The following is a 14,376-nucleotide window of genomic DNA, read 5'->3' as shown; positions in this document are numbered from 1 at the left end:
ACAAGTATGGGAACATTTTCCACATACTAAATTTTTTTCCTAGTGGTTCAAGATGAAGTTAATTTGTCTAAGCAGTGCTAAAAAGTGAACACCTAAATTGGTTGGTGGAGATTTGAAAAAGCAAAATAAAATGAGAATGGATATAGGGTTTTTTAATAAAGTTGGAAATTTAAGGAACATGACTCTTTTCCTGAGGCATAGGATAAAGAATTAACATGAAGCATATAAAAATGCCCTGAGAAGGGAAAACTAATCTGTTTTTTTGTTACAGTGGGCAAGAAGAAAATAACCTATTTTTCTTGTACATTTACATTATACTGCAATTTTAAGTGATTATTATAAACTGCTTTTTGTATGTACTTCTCTGATAGCTCCACATTGATTTCGATGTAATTGTCTTCATTCTTAATAACTTGCAATTTAACCTGCTCTTTGTCCTAATTCTACTTATCTATAGTTATCAGAGGAAATGTAAGGCATATCTGGTTGATTAGGTCATATTCTTTATAACTGTTATGTGGGATAGCACTGGTACTAGTTTCTACAGAGAGTAGTCAAAGAGCTGATAAAGACCTAAGGTAAGTGTTTCCTTTTGGAGGCTTCATTGTCAAGGAGAGAGTAAATTAAGTTAGGTGGTCTTGTTTCTACTTTATCTGAATCCCTCATTAGATTGTATGCTTTTGGGAGTGGTAGCTAACTTTTTTATTTCTATATCTTCTTTTCTTCTCAATATCAGTACCTACTATATGTTGTAGATTTTAGTAAATCAAGTGTTTGTCAAATTAATGAATTACGCTCGTTTTGTCAAAATATTAAAAACTATAAACATTTAAAGATGTCTCCCTTAAGGTTAGTCTTTGGACAGAAAAGATTTTAAGTCTTTCCTGTTGCAAGGACAAGTTAGGGGTGAAACTAGTTTTTAATACTAATTTATCTCCAGGCACACATTTGGTGCCATTTTTACAAAATATGTCCTTTATGCCATTTATTTTGGTAGGATTGATTATATGACTGAGGCTATGGGCTTAGATTTTAAATTTCAGTTATTTTACAGGATATTTTCTTCTTATCTTAATTTTTGGTGTTTTTCTCCTGGGATCTTCCAAGTCTGTATTTGTGTGGTTTGGGTCTAGTGACTTATTTCCATCTTAACAGATTTTAGCGACTTAGCAGAGATCATTTTTGGTCTGGAGTGTAAGGGATTACAAAGAGAGAACTTCTGTATCCTTTAACATTATAGAGCATCAGTCCAGTTGGTTTAAAACACTTTTTTCCTATCTGCTTTCCGCAGAGTAACTTTTGAAAATGGTCATAGTTTCCACACACCTCAAAAAGGTCCTCCAAGTGAAGATACCAGCATTACTCCTGATGTTCTTGAGACCGTTTCTAGATCAGCTGTTCCATCCCACATTAGTCAAGCATCAGAAGAGCAGAGTTCAACACTAACACCAGTGAAAAAGTCTGGCAAGCTGAGGCAGCAAATAGACGTGAAAGCGGAACTGGAGAAGCGGCAAGGAGGAAAGCAGCTCCTCAACTTAGTGGTCATTGGTAATTCCCTTTCTTCCTCTGGACTGTCGGTCAACCGTACTTCAGCCGACAGCTTTCTAGTGGCAGCATGGAAACTCTGAGTTTCTGTATGGGTATAATGGCCGTAAAGCAAGGAGACATTTCATCATAATGCTTTCTAGTCACCCTGGGTGAAATAATGCCAAGTTACCACGGTCATCAGACTTGGTTGTGCCATTTTCATTTCATGAGCATTTTGAAAATGGCATGTCTTGTTGATAGTTTTAATTTCCAAAAATCGGGGAAATTTCCCCGTTTGTAAAGAGACATACTCTTTTTTTTTCTCCATTTAGATTTTTTAACTGATGTTTGATAAAAATTGGTGTTTATGACTCTAAACACTGACATGAACTATTGAATTACACATTCATGCAATGCCTCAATGTGAACAACATCTGGAAATGTACCTAGTATTAATCCTGAATCAATTTTCCTTAGGTCATGTTGATGCTGGGAAAAGTACTCTGATGGGCCATATGCTTTATCTTCTGGGTAATGTAAACAAAAGAACTATGCATAAGTATGAACAAGAGTCTAAAAAGGCTGGCAAGGCTTCGTTTGCATATGCATGGGTCCTGGATGAGACGGGTGAAGAAAGGGAAAGGTAGTCACTATATTTCAAAATTTTCAGTTTGAAACGATACAGTCTTTAAAAATAAGTATGTAATATGTGTTGAATATATGAAACATACCATAAAATACTTCAGAGACTTATTTTTAGAAAACTTTTCATTATCAGGGAAATATTTTTATTGTATTTTTCATTGCAACTTATATACTTTTAAAATCTTCCTAGTTCTCTGAGAATAGATTAAAAGAATGTTTATCAAAAACAAAATAAAAACCACACAGAAAGAAGCAATAAAAACCCTAAGCTAAGTATGGGAGAAGTTTCAGTTTTCACTTGCCTAAGTATATGTAAAATTGTCTTGATTTTGAATTAATATTATGAGTAAGATTCTTAATTTTATATCAGGTTATAAAAAAATGGTAACTCTGTAGTAAACTCTCTTCTGTCTGGACTCAAAATGACCAGTAAATCCGAATTACCAGACTTAATTCATTTTTATACTTTATACTCATATAGTATATTTTTATGAGACAGAGTCAACAAACAAATAATTAAACCTATATTCTACCATATGGATGGTATGTCAGTTACTCCTTCTGTCTCTCTTACTGTGTTCAGTGCTAATCTGGGGGTGGATTCTAGCAGGAGAATGCAGCTACTCATATACCTCTGACCAAAGAATATTATTTCTTTTGAAGTCTTTTTAGAGTGGCAATATATATCATGTTAGGGCTGTTAGGGATGGGAGAGCCAAAGGACACCTTAATAATTAAGTGAAATGGCAGATATAGCAATTGTGTCAAAATAATAACTCTAAAGACCTGAGAAGTCCTGTGTATGTTTATTTTCTTGCAGTCTTGGATAGTTTACATTACAAGGTATAAAGTGATTCTCAATGAAGCAGGTCACAATATTCCTTAGCTCTTCTGATAAATAGGAATTTATATTATAGTGTTTTTTTTTCCCTTGTAGATATTGTTTTAATTCTGTATAGTGTCATAAATCTGTTTTCCATTCTAGTAAAAAAAATGAGCTGGACAGTTCTCTATTTTTGGAGAACAGTGGAATTGTGTATGATATCAATATTAGAAGCCTAAATAATTTCTGCCTACTAGCTTAATAAGCAGACTGCTTAAGTATATGGCTTTTTAGTTTTCTTTGTGTCATCTAGTAAGTAGGTAAAGAGATTGAGAATGGTAGTTTGAGTTAGAATGAATTGTTTGAATTTACTTAGTATGTGAGTTGGGCTGGCAAGTGAGCTAATAATCTATTCGGTTCCTATAGTGATCCCTCATTTTAGTTTTGTTGATAATATATCTGCTGAGTAGCTATAAAAATTTTGCTGCTGCTCGTTCTCTATTGCTCAGCTTGATATGATTTTTAGAATACTCCTTCATTCTGTAGGTAACAGAAGCTTCCAGGTACATAATGGGAGTATTAATTTACCACTATATGTTTGTTAATAGCATTTTAAAAATATAATATGTTGCTTGCCCCAACATGTTAAATATTTGTAAGTCCTTTGTTCTTCTGAGATGTTGAGGAACAGAAGTTAATAAACTGAGTGACATTTTCATACCCTTAGGGTTACAAATCTAGACCAAATCTGCATCAAAAGAGTATATGTGAGTTAAAGCAGTCTAGGAAGAGTTTAGAATAAATTTTTGGTCATTACTATTCTGAAGGCCCCTGTGGTCCCTAGATTATTTGGGGATTATTAGAGAATTAAGCATCAGCTTGGCAAACTCAAATGACCCATAGTTTTAGATTAAACACGAATGGCTTGACTGAGACCTACAGTTACTTTACCACTATGGTGAACCAACCTATAGTTTATTATAATTATTGGGACTCTTGGTAGTAAAAAGGAGTGTGTGCTATTATTCATTATTTTCTGTGATGCTGGGGCAAACTTAGTTTATTGGCCACATGTTTTCTCCTTCTAAATTTTTGAGGTCTAGAATGACTAGTGCCCTTATAGACCTTCCCTGGGCTTTCTTATAATATGAATCTACATTTCTGTGGCTGAACAGAGGCGCTATGTTGGTCTCCAGAAGGATGAAATGAGGTACAAAGCAAACTCTTATTCATTTCTCTCAATTTTTAAAAAAATTGGGCATCTCCTTTGTTAGCTCCTTTTTTCTAAATTTGTAACCTACCGACCGACTTTGCAAATGAAAAATGTATGTTTATTTCTAGAATTAGTGAAGCATAAACATAGAACATGAAAAAAACTACCTCTACATTCCAGTCATTTTTCATTTTATCTTTTCTTATGTGCAATATTTATCTTTCCCCTATCTAGAGATGTCCCCATATATTTTTCTTTATTCACATTTTACACTGTTTCTTATTTTAAAAAGTAAGGTAGTGGGAAATAACTATCATTTTGATTAGGTTCTTGCTGCGTCCTCAACCTTGTTTTAAAGCCACATGGTTGTAACTCTATTACAGCAAAAATTTAAGCCCCAATTGAGAGCTTAATTATTCAAAATAATGGTCTATATAATAAAATTCCCATTATCACTTAAGAATTTAGATTGTCATTTAGCTTATTATTAAATAACTTAATCCAAAGCACATTCTAACCATTTATATAGTACATTCTAACCATTTTATGCTTATATATAGTACATTATTTATTTATATAGTACACTCTAACCATTATTTATATAGTACCTGATTATATAGTACATTCTAACCATTTTATGTTTTGTTTAAGGGGAGTAACAATGGATGTTGGTATGACAAAGTTTGAAACCACAACCAAAGTTATTACATTAATGGATGCTCCAGGCCATAAGGATTTCATACCAAATATGATAACAGGAGCAGCCCAGGTACCAGATATTTCCTTAACTATAGGACACTGATTGTATGTAAAATTTCCTGATGCTGATTTACAGTTCTAGGATTTTAACTTTTAAAATATTTAAAATTAAAATTTTAACTTTTAAAAGTTTTAAAAAGTTTTTAAAAAATAGAGGAATATTATATTTTTAAGATGTCTTTATCTGTACTTTATGAAACTTTTTCTAATTTATTACAAAGAAGCATATGTATAAAAGCTATGAATTTCTTTATAGTAAAAATAATGGTAAAGTACTTGAAAAAAGGCATAGCTTTATATTTTATTTATTGATAAGTTGGAGTGAATATTTCAAGATCTGCTTTCTTACTCTATTTTTATTCAAGTCTTGTATCTTTTTAAAGAGCTAATTTATACAGAAGTAATGAAGCTTGGGGGTTCTCCCCCCCAGTGTTTTATTTACTTTCTTTATGGGATTAACAAGTACTTGCAATTTATAAACTTACGTGATTCTTAATAAGAATACTGAAAAAATCAAAGATATATAACTTTAATTAAAACAGTGAAAATAACACTACATACATGGGACATTGATTTCTTTCATAATGGATGATTATTGGAAAACATGAAGAGTTAAAAAATTTGGCTCTGTTATGTGGCAAAAGTGTGATTTCAATGAATTGGCCATTTTCAAGGTTTCACTCATTAAAAAGGTCAACCTAAAAAGGATATTGTATGAATAAATTAGAATATATTTGAAGATAAATGAGAACTTAATTCTGTTTTAGAAAGTTGATGTATAATTTTATAATATTAATTTAAGACTCATGGACTGAATGTGATAAAAGATTGAAATATAATAATTATCACTGTTGATCAAGTACCTAATATGGACCAGACATTATACTTGGTGTTTTGTATGCATTTAGTTTAAATACAGTCCTTATATATATAATATTATGTATATATATACCATAATATATAATCCTTATAATGAGGCATATATTATCCCCATTTTAAATTAAAGTATACTTCTTATTGCAATTACCAAAGGATACAGTATAGTTTTAATTTCTTTTTATATCCCTATATGTATGTATCTATGTGTATATGTGAGAGTACTTTAAAAAGTTCATGGAAATATTCTTATTATCTTTTAATTCTCTTTTTCTATAAAACTTTTTGAAGTGCCTTCATATATGTGTGTGGGTATTTTTTTTTTTTCATTCAGTGAATACTTATTGGATGCCTGCTATGTGCTAAGCACTGTGGTAGGCAGAGTGGGGAATTCAGTGACTACAGAGCACATTTTGACAGTTTAATGCAAGAGACAAACACCTGAATAGGCAGTTATAGTAAAACTATGTTTTTGAATTCTAGAACCTTTGACTCCAGAGTTATCATAGAGATAATTTATTCCAAACTCCTTATGCAGTTAAGGTAGGAAAGGTTTTAGAGATTATCTAATTGAAATCCACTATAAAGAAATAAAACTCGAAGACATTACGTAAGTTAATACTATGTGCAAAATACTGTGGTAGAGTTTGGGGACACAAAGAAGCATACAGGGCGTGCTGCCTTTCCTCAAGGAAATTACAGTGTAGGAAGATAAGACATGTAAAGATGAAAACTCTAACAAATGCAGTACAGGAAGAATGTACACAGTTTACATTACGAGGAGAGATCGCTTTATACTGCTTGACTGTGCAAGGCCTCCTTGAAAATGTGTAGGCATTTGAGTTCCCAAGGACAAGAGCTATTACATAGAAAGAATATTGATAGAGAAATTGCCTAGTAATTTTTGGAAGATGGTAATAGGAATGAAGGTTAGATAGAACACTTACAGCCTTAGACATCTTAATATCAATTTAATGAATTTCAAATTTTAATCTAAGAAGGCAAGTATAATTTTACAGTTATCAGCAAAAGCTGAGGAGAAAGAGATCTATAATTATTGAGCCCAGGATTTGCAAGCTCAGGGCTGGATGCTTTATATAAACTATATTTACCGTCCCAGTATTTCTGTGAAGTTGGTAAATTGATAACTCAGAGAGATTAGACAATTTGCCTGATGTATGAGACATGATAGTGACTGCAAGCGTGAGTGAAAAAGCCAATTTTCAAATTGATTGCTCCAGTTTGTACTAAGAATCCTCGATCAAAAGAACTGGATCTCATTGAAGAAATTAGAGTTCAGCATTATAAGTCATGAAGGATTGAAAATGAATACTGCACTTAAGACTAGAAGTAAAGCAGGACTACTTGGGTAAGAATGAAAGGAAAAAGAAATAGCGATGACAGTATGAATTGGCCCCACCAGACAAAGCATATGGATGATACTTCTAATTTAAATAATAAAGTTCTGTTAAGAGCAAAGTATGTAGTATGTGATAAATTCTTGACTTACAAGATGCCCATTTTATTTCCCATTATGGTGAGGATCATATGTGATAATATGTGTGAAATTCTTTAATAACTGAACAGTGCAAACATAGAGTATCATGAGGAAGCAATAAAGAGAAAAGCTATGTGCACTCTGTTCTGACCAGAGGCTGGAGCACGTAATGATGTGCATGGAATATGTAACAGGACCCTGGAGAGAAAGTGATTATCAGTACAATTAATTGAATAAGCTGCCATTTGAATTAAAATGTTGTGACATTATTTCTAGTATTGATTATTTTTTCTTCCTTAGGCGGATGTAGCTGTTTTAGTTGTAGATGCCAGCAGGGGAGAGTTTGAAGCTGGATTTGAGACTGGAGGACAAACCCGAGAGCATGGCCTCTTGGTCCGTTCTCTCGGGGTGACACAGCTTGCAGTTGCAGTCAATAAAATGGATCAGGTATTTAAGGGCTTCGTGAGAATTATTTTTAGATGCTAATTAAGATAGCATTCTGCCCAATATAAATGACTTAAGATGTTACTAGTATACATTTTATTAGTCAAGTTGCTGCATTTTTAAAAATAAATTCATTATCCTGACTTGTTAAGTCAACAAGACATTTTAAAACAAGTAGATGTCTTTTTATTTTCAAAATGAATTTTTAAAACTTAAAAATTATTTTAATTATAAAATAATGCATGTTTGTTGTAGAATGAAAGTATAAAAACCAGAAATAACCTTTATTTCCAACTCTTTCCCTCTAAAAGTACTTACATTTCATTTTATACATGGTTCCAACTTATTTTTATGGATAAAAATCTTTTCTTTACAACATTAGGTTATAATCTGTTTTGTTCTCTGCTTTTTAAAAAAAAAACTGACAGTATTCTTGTGCATGTCTCCAAGCAACTAATAATTCTTGGATAAAATTATTCTATTCTATTTTAAAGACATAATTTATTCAAACAGTCCCTTACTTTTGAACATTTCCAGTTGTGCGTGTGTGTGTGTGTGCCTGCTTAGAAATGGTTTATCTATGGCTGTTTCTGGGCCTAAGGGCATATGCCTTTTAAGACTTGCTGAACATGATCAAAATGCCTTTGAGAATAGTTCTAGTTAGTTATTCTTGGCACATATGGTATATTTACTTTCCCAAACTCATCAACACTGCTGTTATTAAAAAAAAATATTTTCCAATTTGATATATAAAACATTGTATTTCCTTTTTTAAAATTCACTGTACTATGAATGTTAATAATATTTACATGTATTTTGTACATTAAACATTTGTTTTTTTCCTTTGGGAATTATTTATATAATTTGTTCATTTTTTTTTCTTATCAATTTGTAAGCCTACTATTCTTATTAAAGGTATTATCCCTTTATCTTCTCTTTTAGATGTTTTTCCCAATTTGTTATTTTACTTTTAATTTTGTTTATGATAAGTTTTGGACATATACTCAAATTTATAAATATTTCCTTTTGACCTTTTTAAAAAATGCTTAGGGATTTTCATACCTTGTGGTCAGATAAATATTTACCTACATTTTCTGTGTTCTTTGTGGTATCACTATTACATATACTTTTAATTTTTCCCTGGCATTTTAGTATGAAAATTTTCAAATATAAAGAAAAATTGAAGGAATTTTATAGTAAACACCCATATTATGCCCATTACTTAAGATTCTGCTACCTGCTTGATCACATTTTTTTGTCTGTCTACTGCTGTGTCCATCCATTAATCCATTTTACTTGGCATGCATTTCCACGTAAGGTGCACATATTGTTACACTTACCCGTAGGGACTACAGCATGCATATTGTTATATTACATATACTTTTTTAGTCTGCTTGGTTTCAGAGGGATGTCAGTAGTTTAACAGTTGGTCCAAGCACAATTTAATTAATTATTAATTTTTTCTTTCCAAATTTGAAATCACTTTTAGCATATATAAAAATTCTAAATGTATTGGAGACTGGTTTAGGAAAAGTTATTTCTAGGTTATATGAATAGATCTAATATTGAGTTTTTGTTTTAATAGATTTCATATTTAACAGATTTAAAAATTTTTATTTTATATAGTCTTGATTATTTACATTTTATTGTGGAAATTTAAATTTTATATGTCATGTACTGATAGTTTTAAAAATAAATTGGATCTTTATCAGGTTAATTGGCAACAAGAAAGGTTTCAAGAGATTACTGGAAAACTTGGGCACTTTCTTAAGCAAGCAGGTTTTAAGGTAAGGTAATTTTAAATTCATTTGGTATTACTTTCCTAAAGTCATCTTACTGATGTGGGAGAATAAAATCTAATATTCTGATATTCCTGTTAAATATTTTTAATTTTTGATTTTTTTTTGCATTTATTTTCTCATGGTATCATGTAGATAATATACTCTCGGGATTACTTCACCTTAGAAAATTGTGCATATGTTTAATATTTGGCTTGGATTTTATATAAATAAAAGACTTTTTCCCACCTATTTAATCAGATAGTATAGGTTTAGGGAGGCAACAGAGGAATGTGGAAACTGATAGACAAGAATTTCTCTAGCAAAAATCTGTAACATGCTTGTGTCATCAGGTAAAAATGCTTGAGTGCAATTTGCAATTTGCTTACAAAATCAAAAACGTTGAAAATGGGGATGTAGTTCTGTGATTTCTATTACTTTTTTAAAAAGTACATTGTTGTTGCTTTTGCAGAATTGGTGTAGTTATGGTAATGGTGAACCTTTTAATTTTTTTTTTAAACAACGTATTAAGTTTCATACATTCAATCTTCTTAATAGGAGAGTGATGTAGCTTTTATCCCTACAAGTGGTCTCAGTGGTGAAAATCTAATCACAAGATCTCAGTCAAGTGAACTCACAAAATGGTATAAAGGATTATGTTTATTAGAACAAATTGGTAAGTATACTGTCATTCTAATTTTAATGCATTATAGAGTTCTTTAAGGGAGACAGTAATGTGTTTGAAAAAGTATAGGGTTTGTAGTCAGAAGAGCTAGCTTACCTATTTTGAAGTCGTGCAATATTTAAACTAATACTCAATTTTCCTCGATTAATGGGGCTAAGTGCCTGCCCTACTTATCTCATAGACTTGCTGAAATTAAATAAGATAACGTGTGAGAATACATTCTATAAACTGCAAGGTATTATATGAATGACAGTCAGTTTACTACTATCATTTATAAAAAGTAATTTTCTAGAAGTAGGACTATAATGGGTTCATTGGAATAAGTCAGAAATTATGTTTTAAATCAAACCTTGCTCTTTGCCATTTTTTCCAGATTCCTTCAAGCCTCCTCAACGATCTATTGACAAGCCTTTTAGATTATGTGTGTCTGATGTTTTCAAAGGTAAGCGCTACCTCTACAGTGCTTCTTCATTATGGCCCCTTCCTTTCCATTCTCTCCTGACTTTCTTTCTTGGACTTAGTTATTATATTGTCTCCAGATTCTCCCTTCTCCATGCCAATGTAAGGATCAAATTAATCTTAAAATGCGCAGTTCTAGTCACTTAGCTCCGCGGCCAAGGAAGCACCTTCAGTTTACTCACCGTTCTTCATCTTGTACTCATCTTGCAGGCATAAGAAAACCTTACCTTTTATTTTTCTAACCTCATGGTTTTCTTTCCCATTAGATCCCTTTAGTTTGCATATCCTCCAACCTAAGTGAATTGTTTACTGTTTCTTAACCACATAGGGTATTAACTGTGATATAAGAGTAACTATAAGATATAAGGAAATTCTATATGGTAATCTAGGGCTGAGGATGGACAAACTTAGAAGAGGTTCAGACTTCGTTGGATAAGGTGCTGCATTAAATACCTGAGAATATATCTAACTTCATATGTACAAGACCCTATACAGAAACTAAAAAATGGAAATAGAATAAAAGATCTCAATAAATAAAAGGATGTAACATTTATATATCGGAATAATCAGTGCTGTAAAGATGTCTGTTGTCCTCCCAAATCTCCATTATCACAGACCAGTGAAGAGTTAATTTGGAACTGAGTGGCAATAAATTGATAACTGGCATGCTCAGGCACTCACATACCCCAAAGCGTCCCTCTGTATTCTCTGTACCCCTTATTATTGCATTTTTCATGCAGTATTATTATTGTTTTTGTGCTGTCTGTTCACCTAGATTGTGAACTCAAGGGCAAGTAATGCCTCTCTTATATCTGCAGGACCTAGCCCCAGTGCCTGGTACAAAATACATGTTTAATAAGTGAATAAGAAATGAATGAATGTAGGTGCTTTGAAAAAAATCATGCAATGAAATTGAAATTTATCATTATCATTATTAGCTTCCAGTGTTCTAGTAGTAGAAGAAATATGGTAATGGCTTCCAAAATGCTCATTACCTAATAAAAATACTAGGGTTGGTTGCTTTCTTTTAATTTAACAGTGTTTACTAACTCTATGTTCTTATCTCCTGTTCTGTCTTCAGGCTGCTTCTTGGCTTCTGCTTATACTGCTCCCCTCAATGTGTTCTAACTGAGGTCACCAAATGACCTGTTGGTTACCAAAGTCAATACACACTTTCAATTCTGTCTCGTATCTTACTTAAATTTGGCATTACTTCTGATTCTGGTAGCCACATCCACCTTGAAACTTTTGTCCTTTGGTTTCTGTGACCCACTTTTTTCTGTTAACCTATTTTCTCTGACCTCTCCAGATCTTCTCTGTGGGCTCCTCATTTTCTGTGTCTTAAGTGGTATTCTTTTGCCTCAGTCTTCTTCTTACTCTACATGCTCCTTTTGAACCGACATCCTTGAGTTTCTCTGCCTCCTGCATCTTGATGCTTGCCATATTTGTATCTCCAACCCAAACCTGTTCTCCCATCTCCAGACACAGAGTGCCTGCTACTGGGCATTTCCCCTGGGACTGTGCTCTTTGGGGGTATCATTCTTGTGGAATTTGGTGTGATGGGCGCTTCTTGGAATGCAGCTTTACACTTGTATTCTCATAGACACTTTAAATTCACCAGTGCTAAGATGGATCTTGTTCCTTAATATTTTGTCTCACAGTTAATGCATCATTATTTCAGATTTCTCCCTTGTTGTCATTATCCTTCACGTACCTTATCACTCCAAACTTGTCTTCCTTATTCCCAAATTCTTGAATTTATTCCCTTTTTTGTAGTCAGTGTGCATTTCTGTCAGCCTCCATTTGAACACAAAAATATCATGTCACTTCTCTGGTTTACAATTCTTCACTATCTTTCCATTACTTAACTGCAGGATGAAATTCAAACCCTAAGTGTGATTTATGAGGCTCCTTTATTACTTCTCTCTTGCCTGCCTCTGTTGCCTCAAGTCTTGCCTTTCCTTCACTATTCCATATTGTATCCCACCCCCCTGCACCCATAAATGACACATGGCTCTTAGCACATCCAGCACATCTACGTTTGGTTATGCCTTTGCACAAGCAGTTTCCTGGGGCAGCAAGTCTTCTTTCTTCCCCTACCCATATACACAAGTTGCCTGGTAAACTTCTATTTTTTCTCCTTCAAAGTATCTAGATTAAGTGTGTGTTCTCTCTGTCATGGATTCTTTGGTGTACCTGTTTCTGTTTCCATTGTATACTTGTGTTTTAAATAGCATTTGTGTAAGGACAATGTAATTGTTTTTGTCTTTTTCTTCACTAATGTAAACTTTTATGGATAGGGACGTGTATTTTCATCTCTCTGTCCCCAGAGTTTAGTATGGTGCCTGGTATTTAGTAATCATTCGATAAATATTTGAGAAAGGAATGACCCTCTGCTTTTTTTTTATTTGCGAGAAAAAATAGTAGAGTGTGGTATAATATATTTAGTAGAGTTGTTAAAAATTCTGAAGTGATCATTACTTTATGTCCATTGAACTACTAGTTTAATATAACTACTTGGGATCTAAATATAGTTAACAGTATTAATCATCAGATAACATTGCTATATGTAAATCATGAAATTTTGGCATGTTTTGTAGATCAAGGATCTGGATTTTGTGTAACTGGTAAAATTGAAGCTGGTTATATCCAGACTGGTGACCGTCTACTTGCAATGCCTCCTAATGAAACTTGTACTGCAAAAGGTATTCATCTGCAAGATGTTTTTGCTAAATAAGCCTTCAGTTGAGATAGCAGATTTTTAAAAGTAGTTTAGTTATAACTCCAAAGTAAGAAACCTCTTACTGAAATTGTAACTGACTGTCAAAATGATACTAACTGTTGAAGATTAAAATGTGAAAACATTAAACGATTTTTTTCTGTTGTGACTGTGTGTGTATATATGTACATAAAACATTCTAACTGTGGTAGTATTTTTTGACACTGATTCGAGAAGCTTGGTTAGGATTTAACCAGATGTGTAGCTACCAGACAGATACATTTAAAATTGTATTCTGTAGCAGAAATTAAATCTAAACCTAACCTGATACTAACTAGTCAGTGGCAAAGCAGAATGCTACAGTCTGTTGTCTTGAAATGTGTATTTCAGAATAACTGTAAGTTAACAGCTTTGATCATGTTTCTAGCAAAAATATATATGTATTTTATGGGAAGACCTAAGTAGAAAGTAAGATGCAAATGCAGGAAGACCTAATGTTGAAAAGAGAAACTGAGCTGGTTTAAATTGCCAGTCACTGCTTCTGCACATGGATCTAATAAGCGTATTGCTACTATGTGTAATATCATGATGGCTGATAACTATTTCTGTCTTCTAATCATTTACACTTACATGCATACATGCTATTTTTTTCCAAATTCTGACTTAAAGTTTATAACTCTATACTTACCTTAAGGTAAGGCTTCCACCTAAGCCTCTGATTTCAATGTAAAATTGAAGATCTGTTTTATACTATAAAGTAGTAGTATTTGTAACAAATTTAAGCTGAAGTATATAACCTATTGGGAATGTTAAAATTTTTTGAATTTTAGTATTTTTCCCCGTTGCTCTTAATTTATAGTTTATATACAGAGTTGTAGCTGACTGGTTTATAAGTTTGAATGTTCATTTTGTTTGAATTAATTTGCTCATTTTAAAAACAGATGTCTTGA

The 14,376-nt window shown here is 32.6% G+C and overlaps 1 protein-coding gene across 1 annotated transcript in view; it reads left to right on the top strand.

Annotated features, from left to right (window-relative positions):
* HBS1L (HBS1 like translational GTPase) overlaps window positions 1-14,376 on the top strand; it is a 76,293-nt gene that overhangs the window by 49,791 nt on the left and 12,126 nt on the right. The window contains exons 6-13 of the mRNA XM_063097239.1: window positions 1,292-1,548; window positions 2,005-2,170; window positions 4,860-4,977; window positions 7,642-7,788; window positions 9,498-9,572; window positions 10,122-10,239; window positions 10,622-10,690; window positions 13,308-13,412. Of these exons, the coding sequence (XP_062953309.1) occupies window positions 1,292-1,548; window positions 2,005-2,170; window positions 4,860-4,977; window positions 7,642-7,788; window positions 9,498-9,572; window positions 10,122-10,239; window positions 10,622-10,690; window positions 13,308-13,412 (1,055 nt within the window). The remainder of the gene's footprint in view (window positions 1-1,291; window positions 1,549-2,004; window positions 2,171-4,859; window positions 4,978-7,641; window positions 7,789-9,497; window positions 9,573-10,121; window positions 10,240-10,621; window positions 10,691-13,307; window positions 13,413-14,376) is intronic.

Source organism: Cynocephalus volans, chromosome 5 (genome assembly GCF_027409185.1).
Source record: "Cynocephalus volans isolate mCynVol1 chromosome 5, mCynVol1.pri, whole genome shotgun sequence".
Taxonomy (NCBI): Eukaryota; Metazoa; Chordata; class Mammalia; order Dermoptera; family Cynocephalidae; genus Cynocephalus; species Cynocephalus volans.
This window is presented reverse-complemented; position numbering and strand designations above follow the sequence as displayed.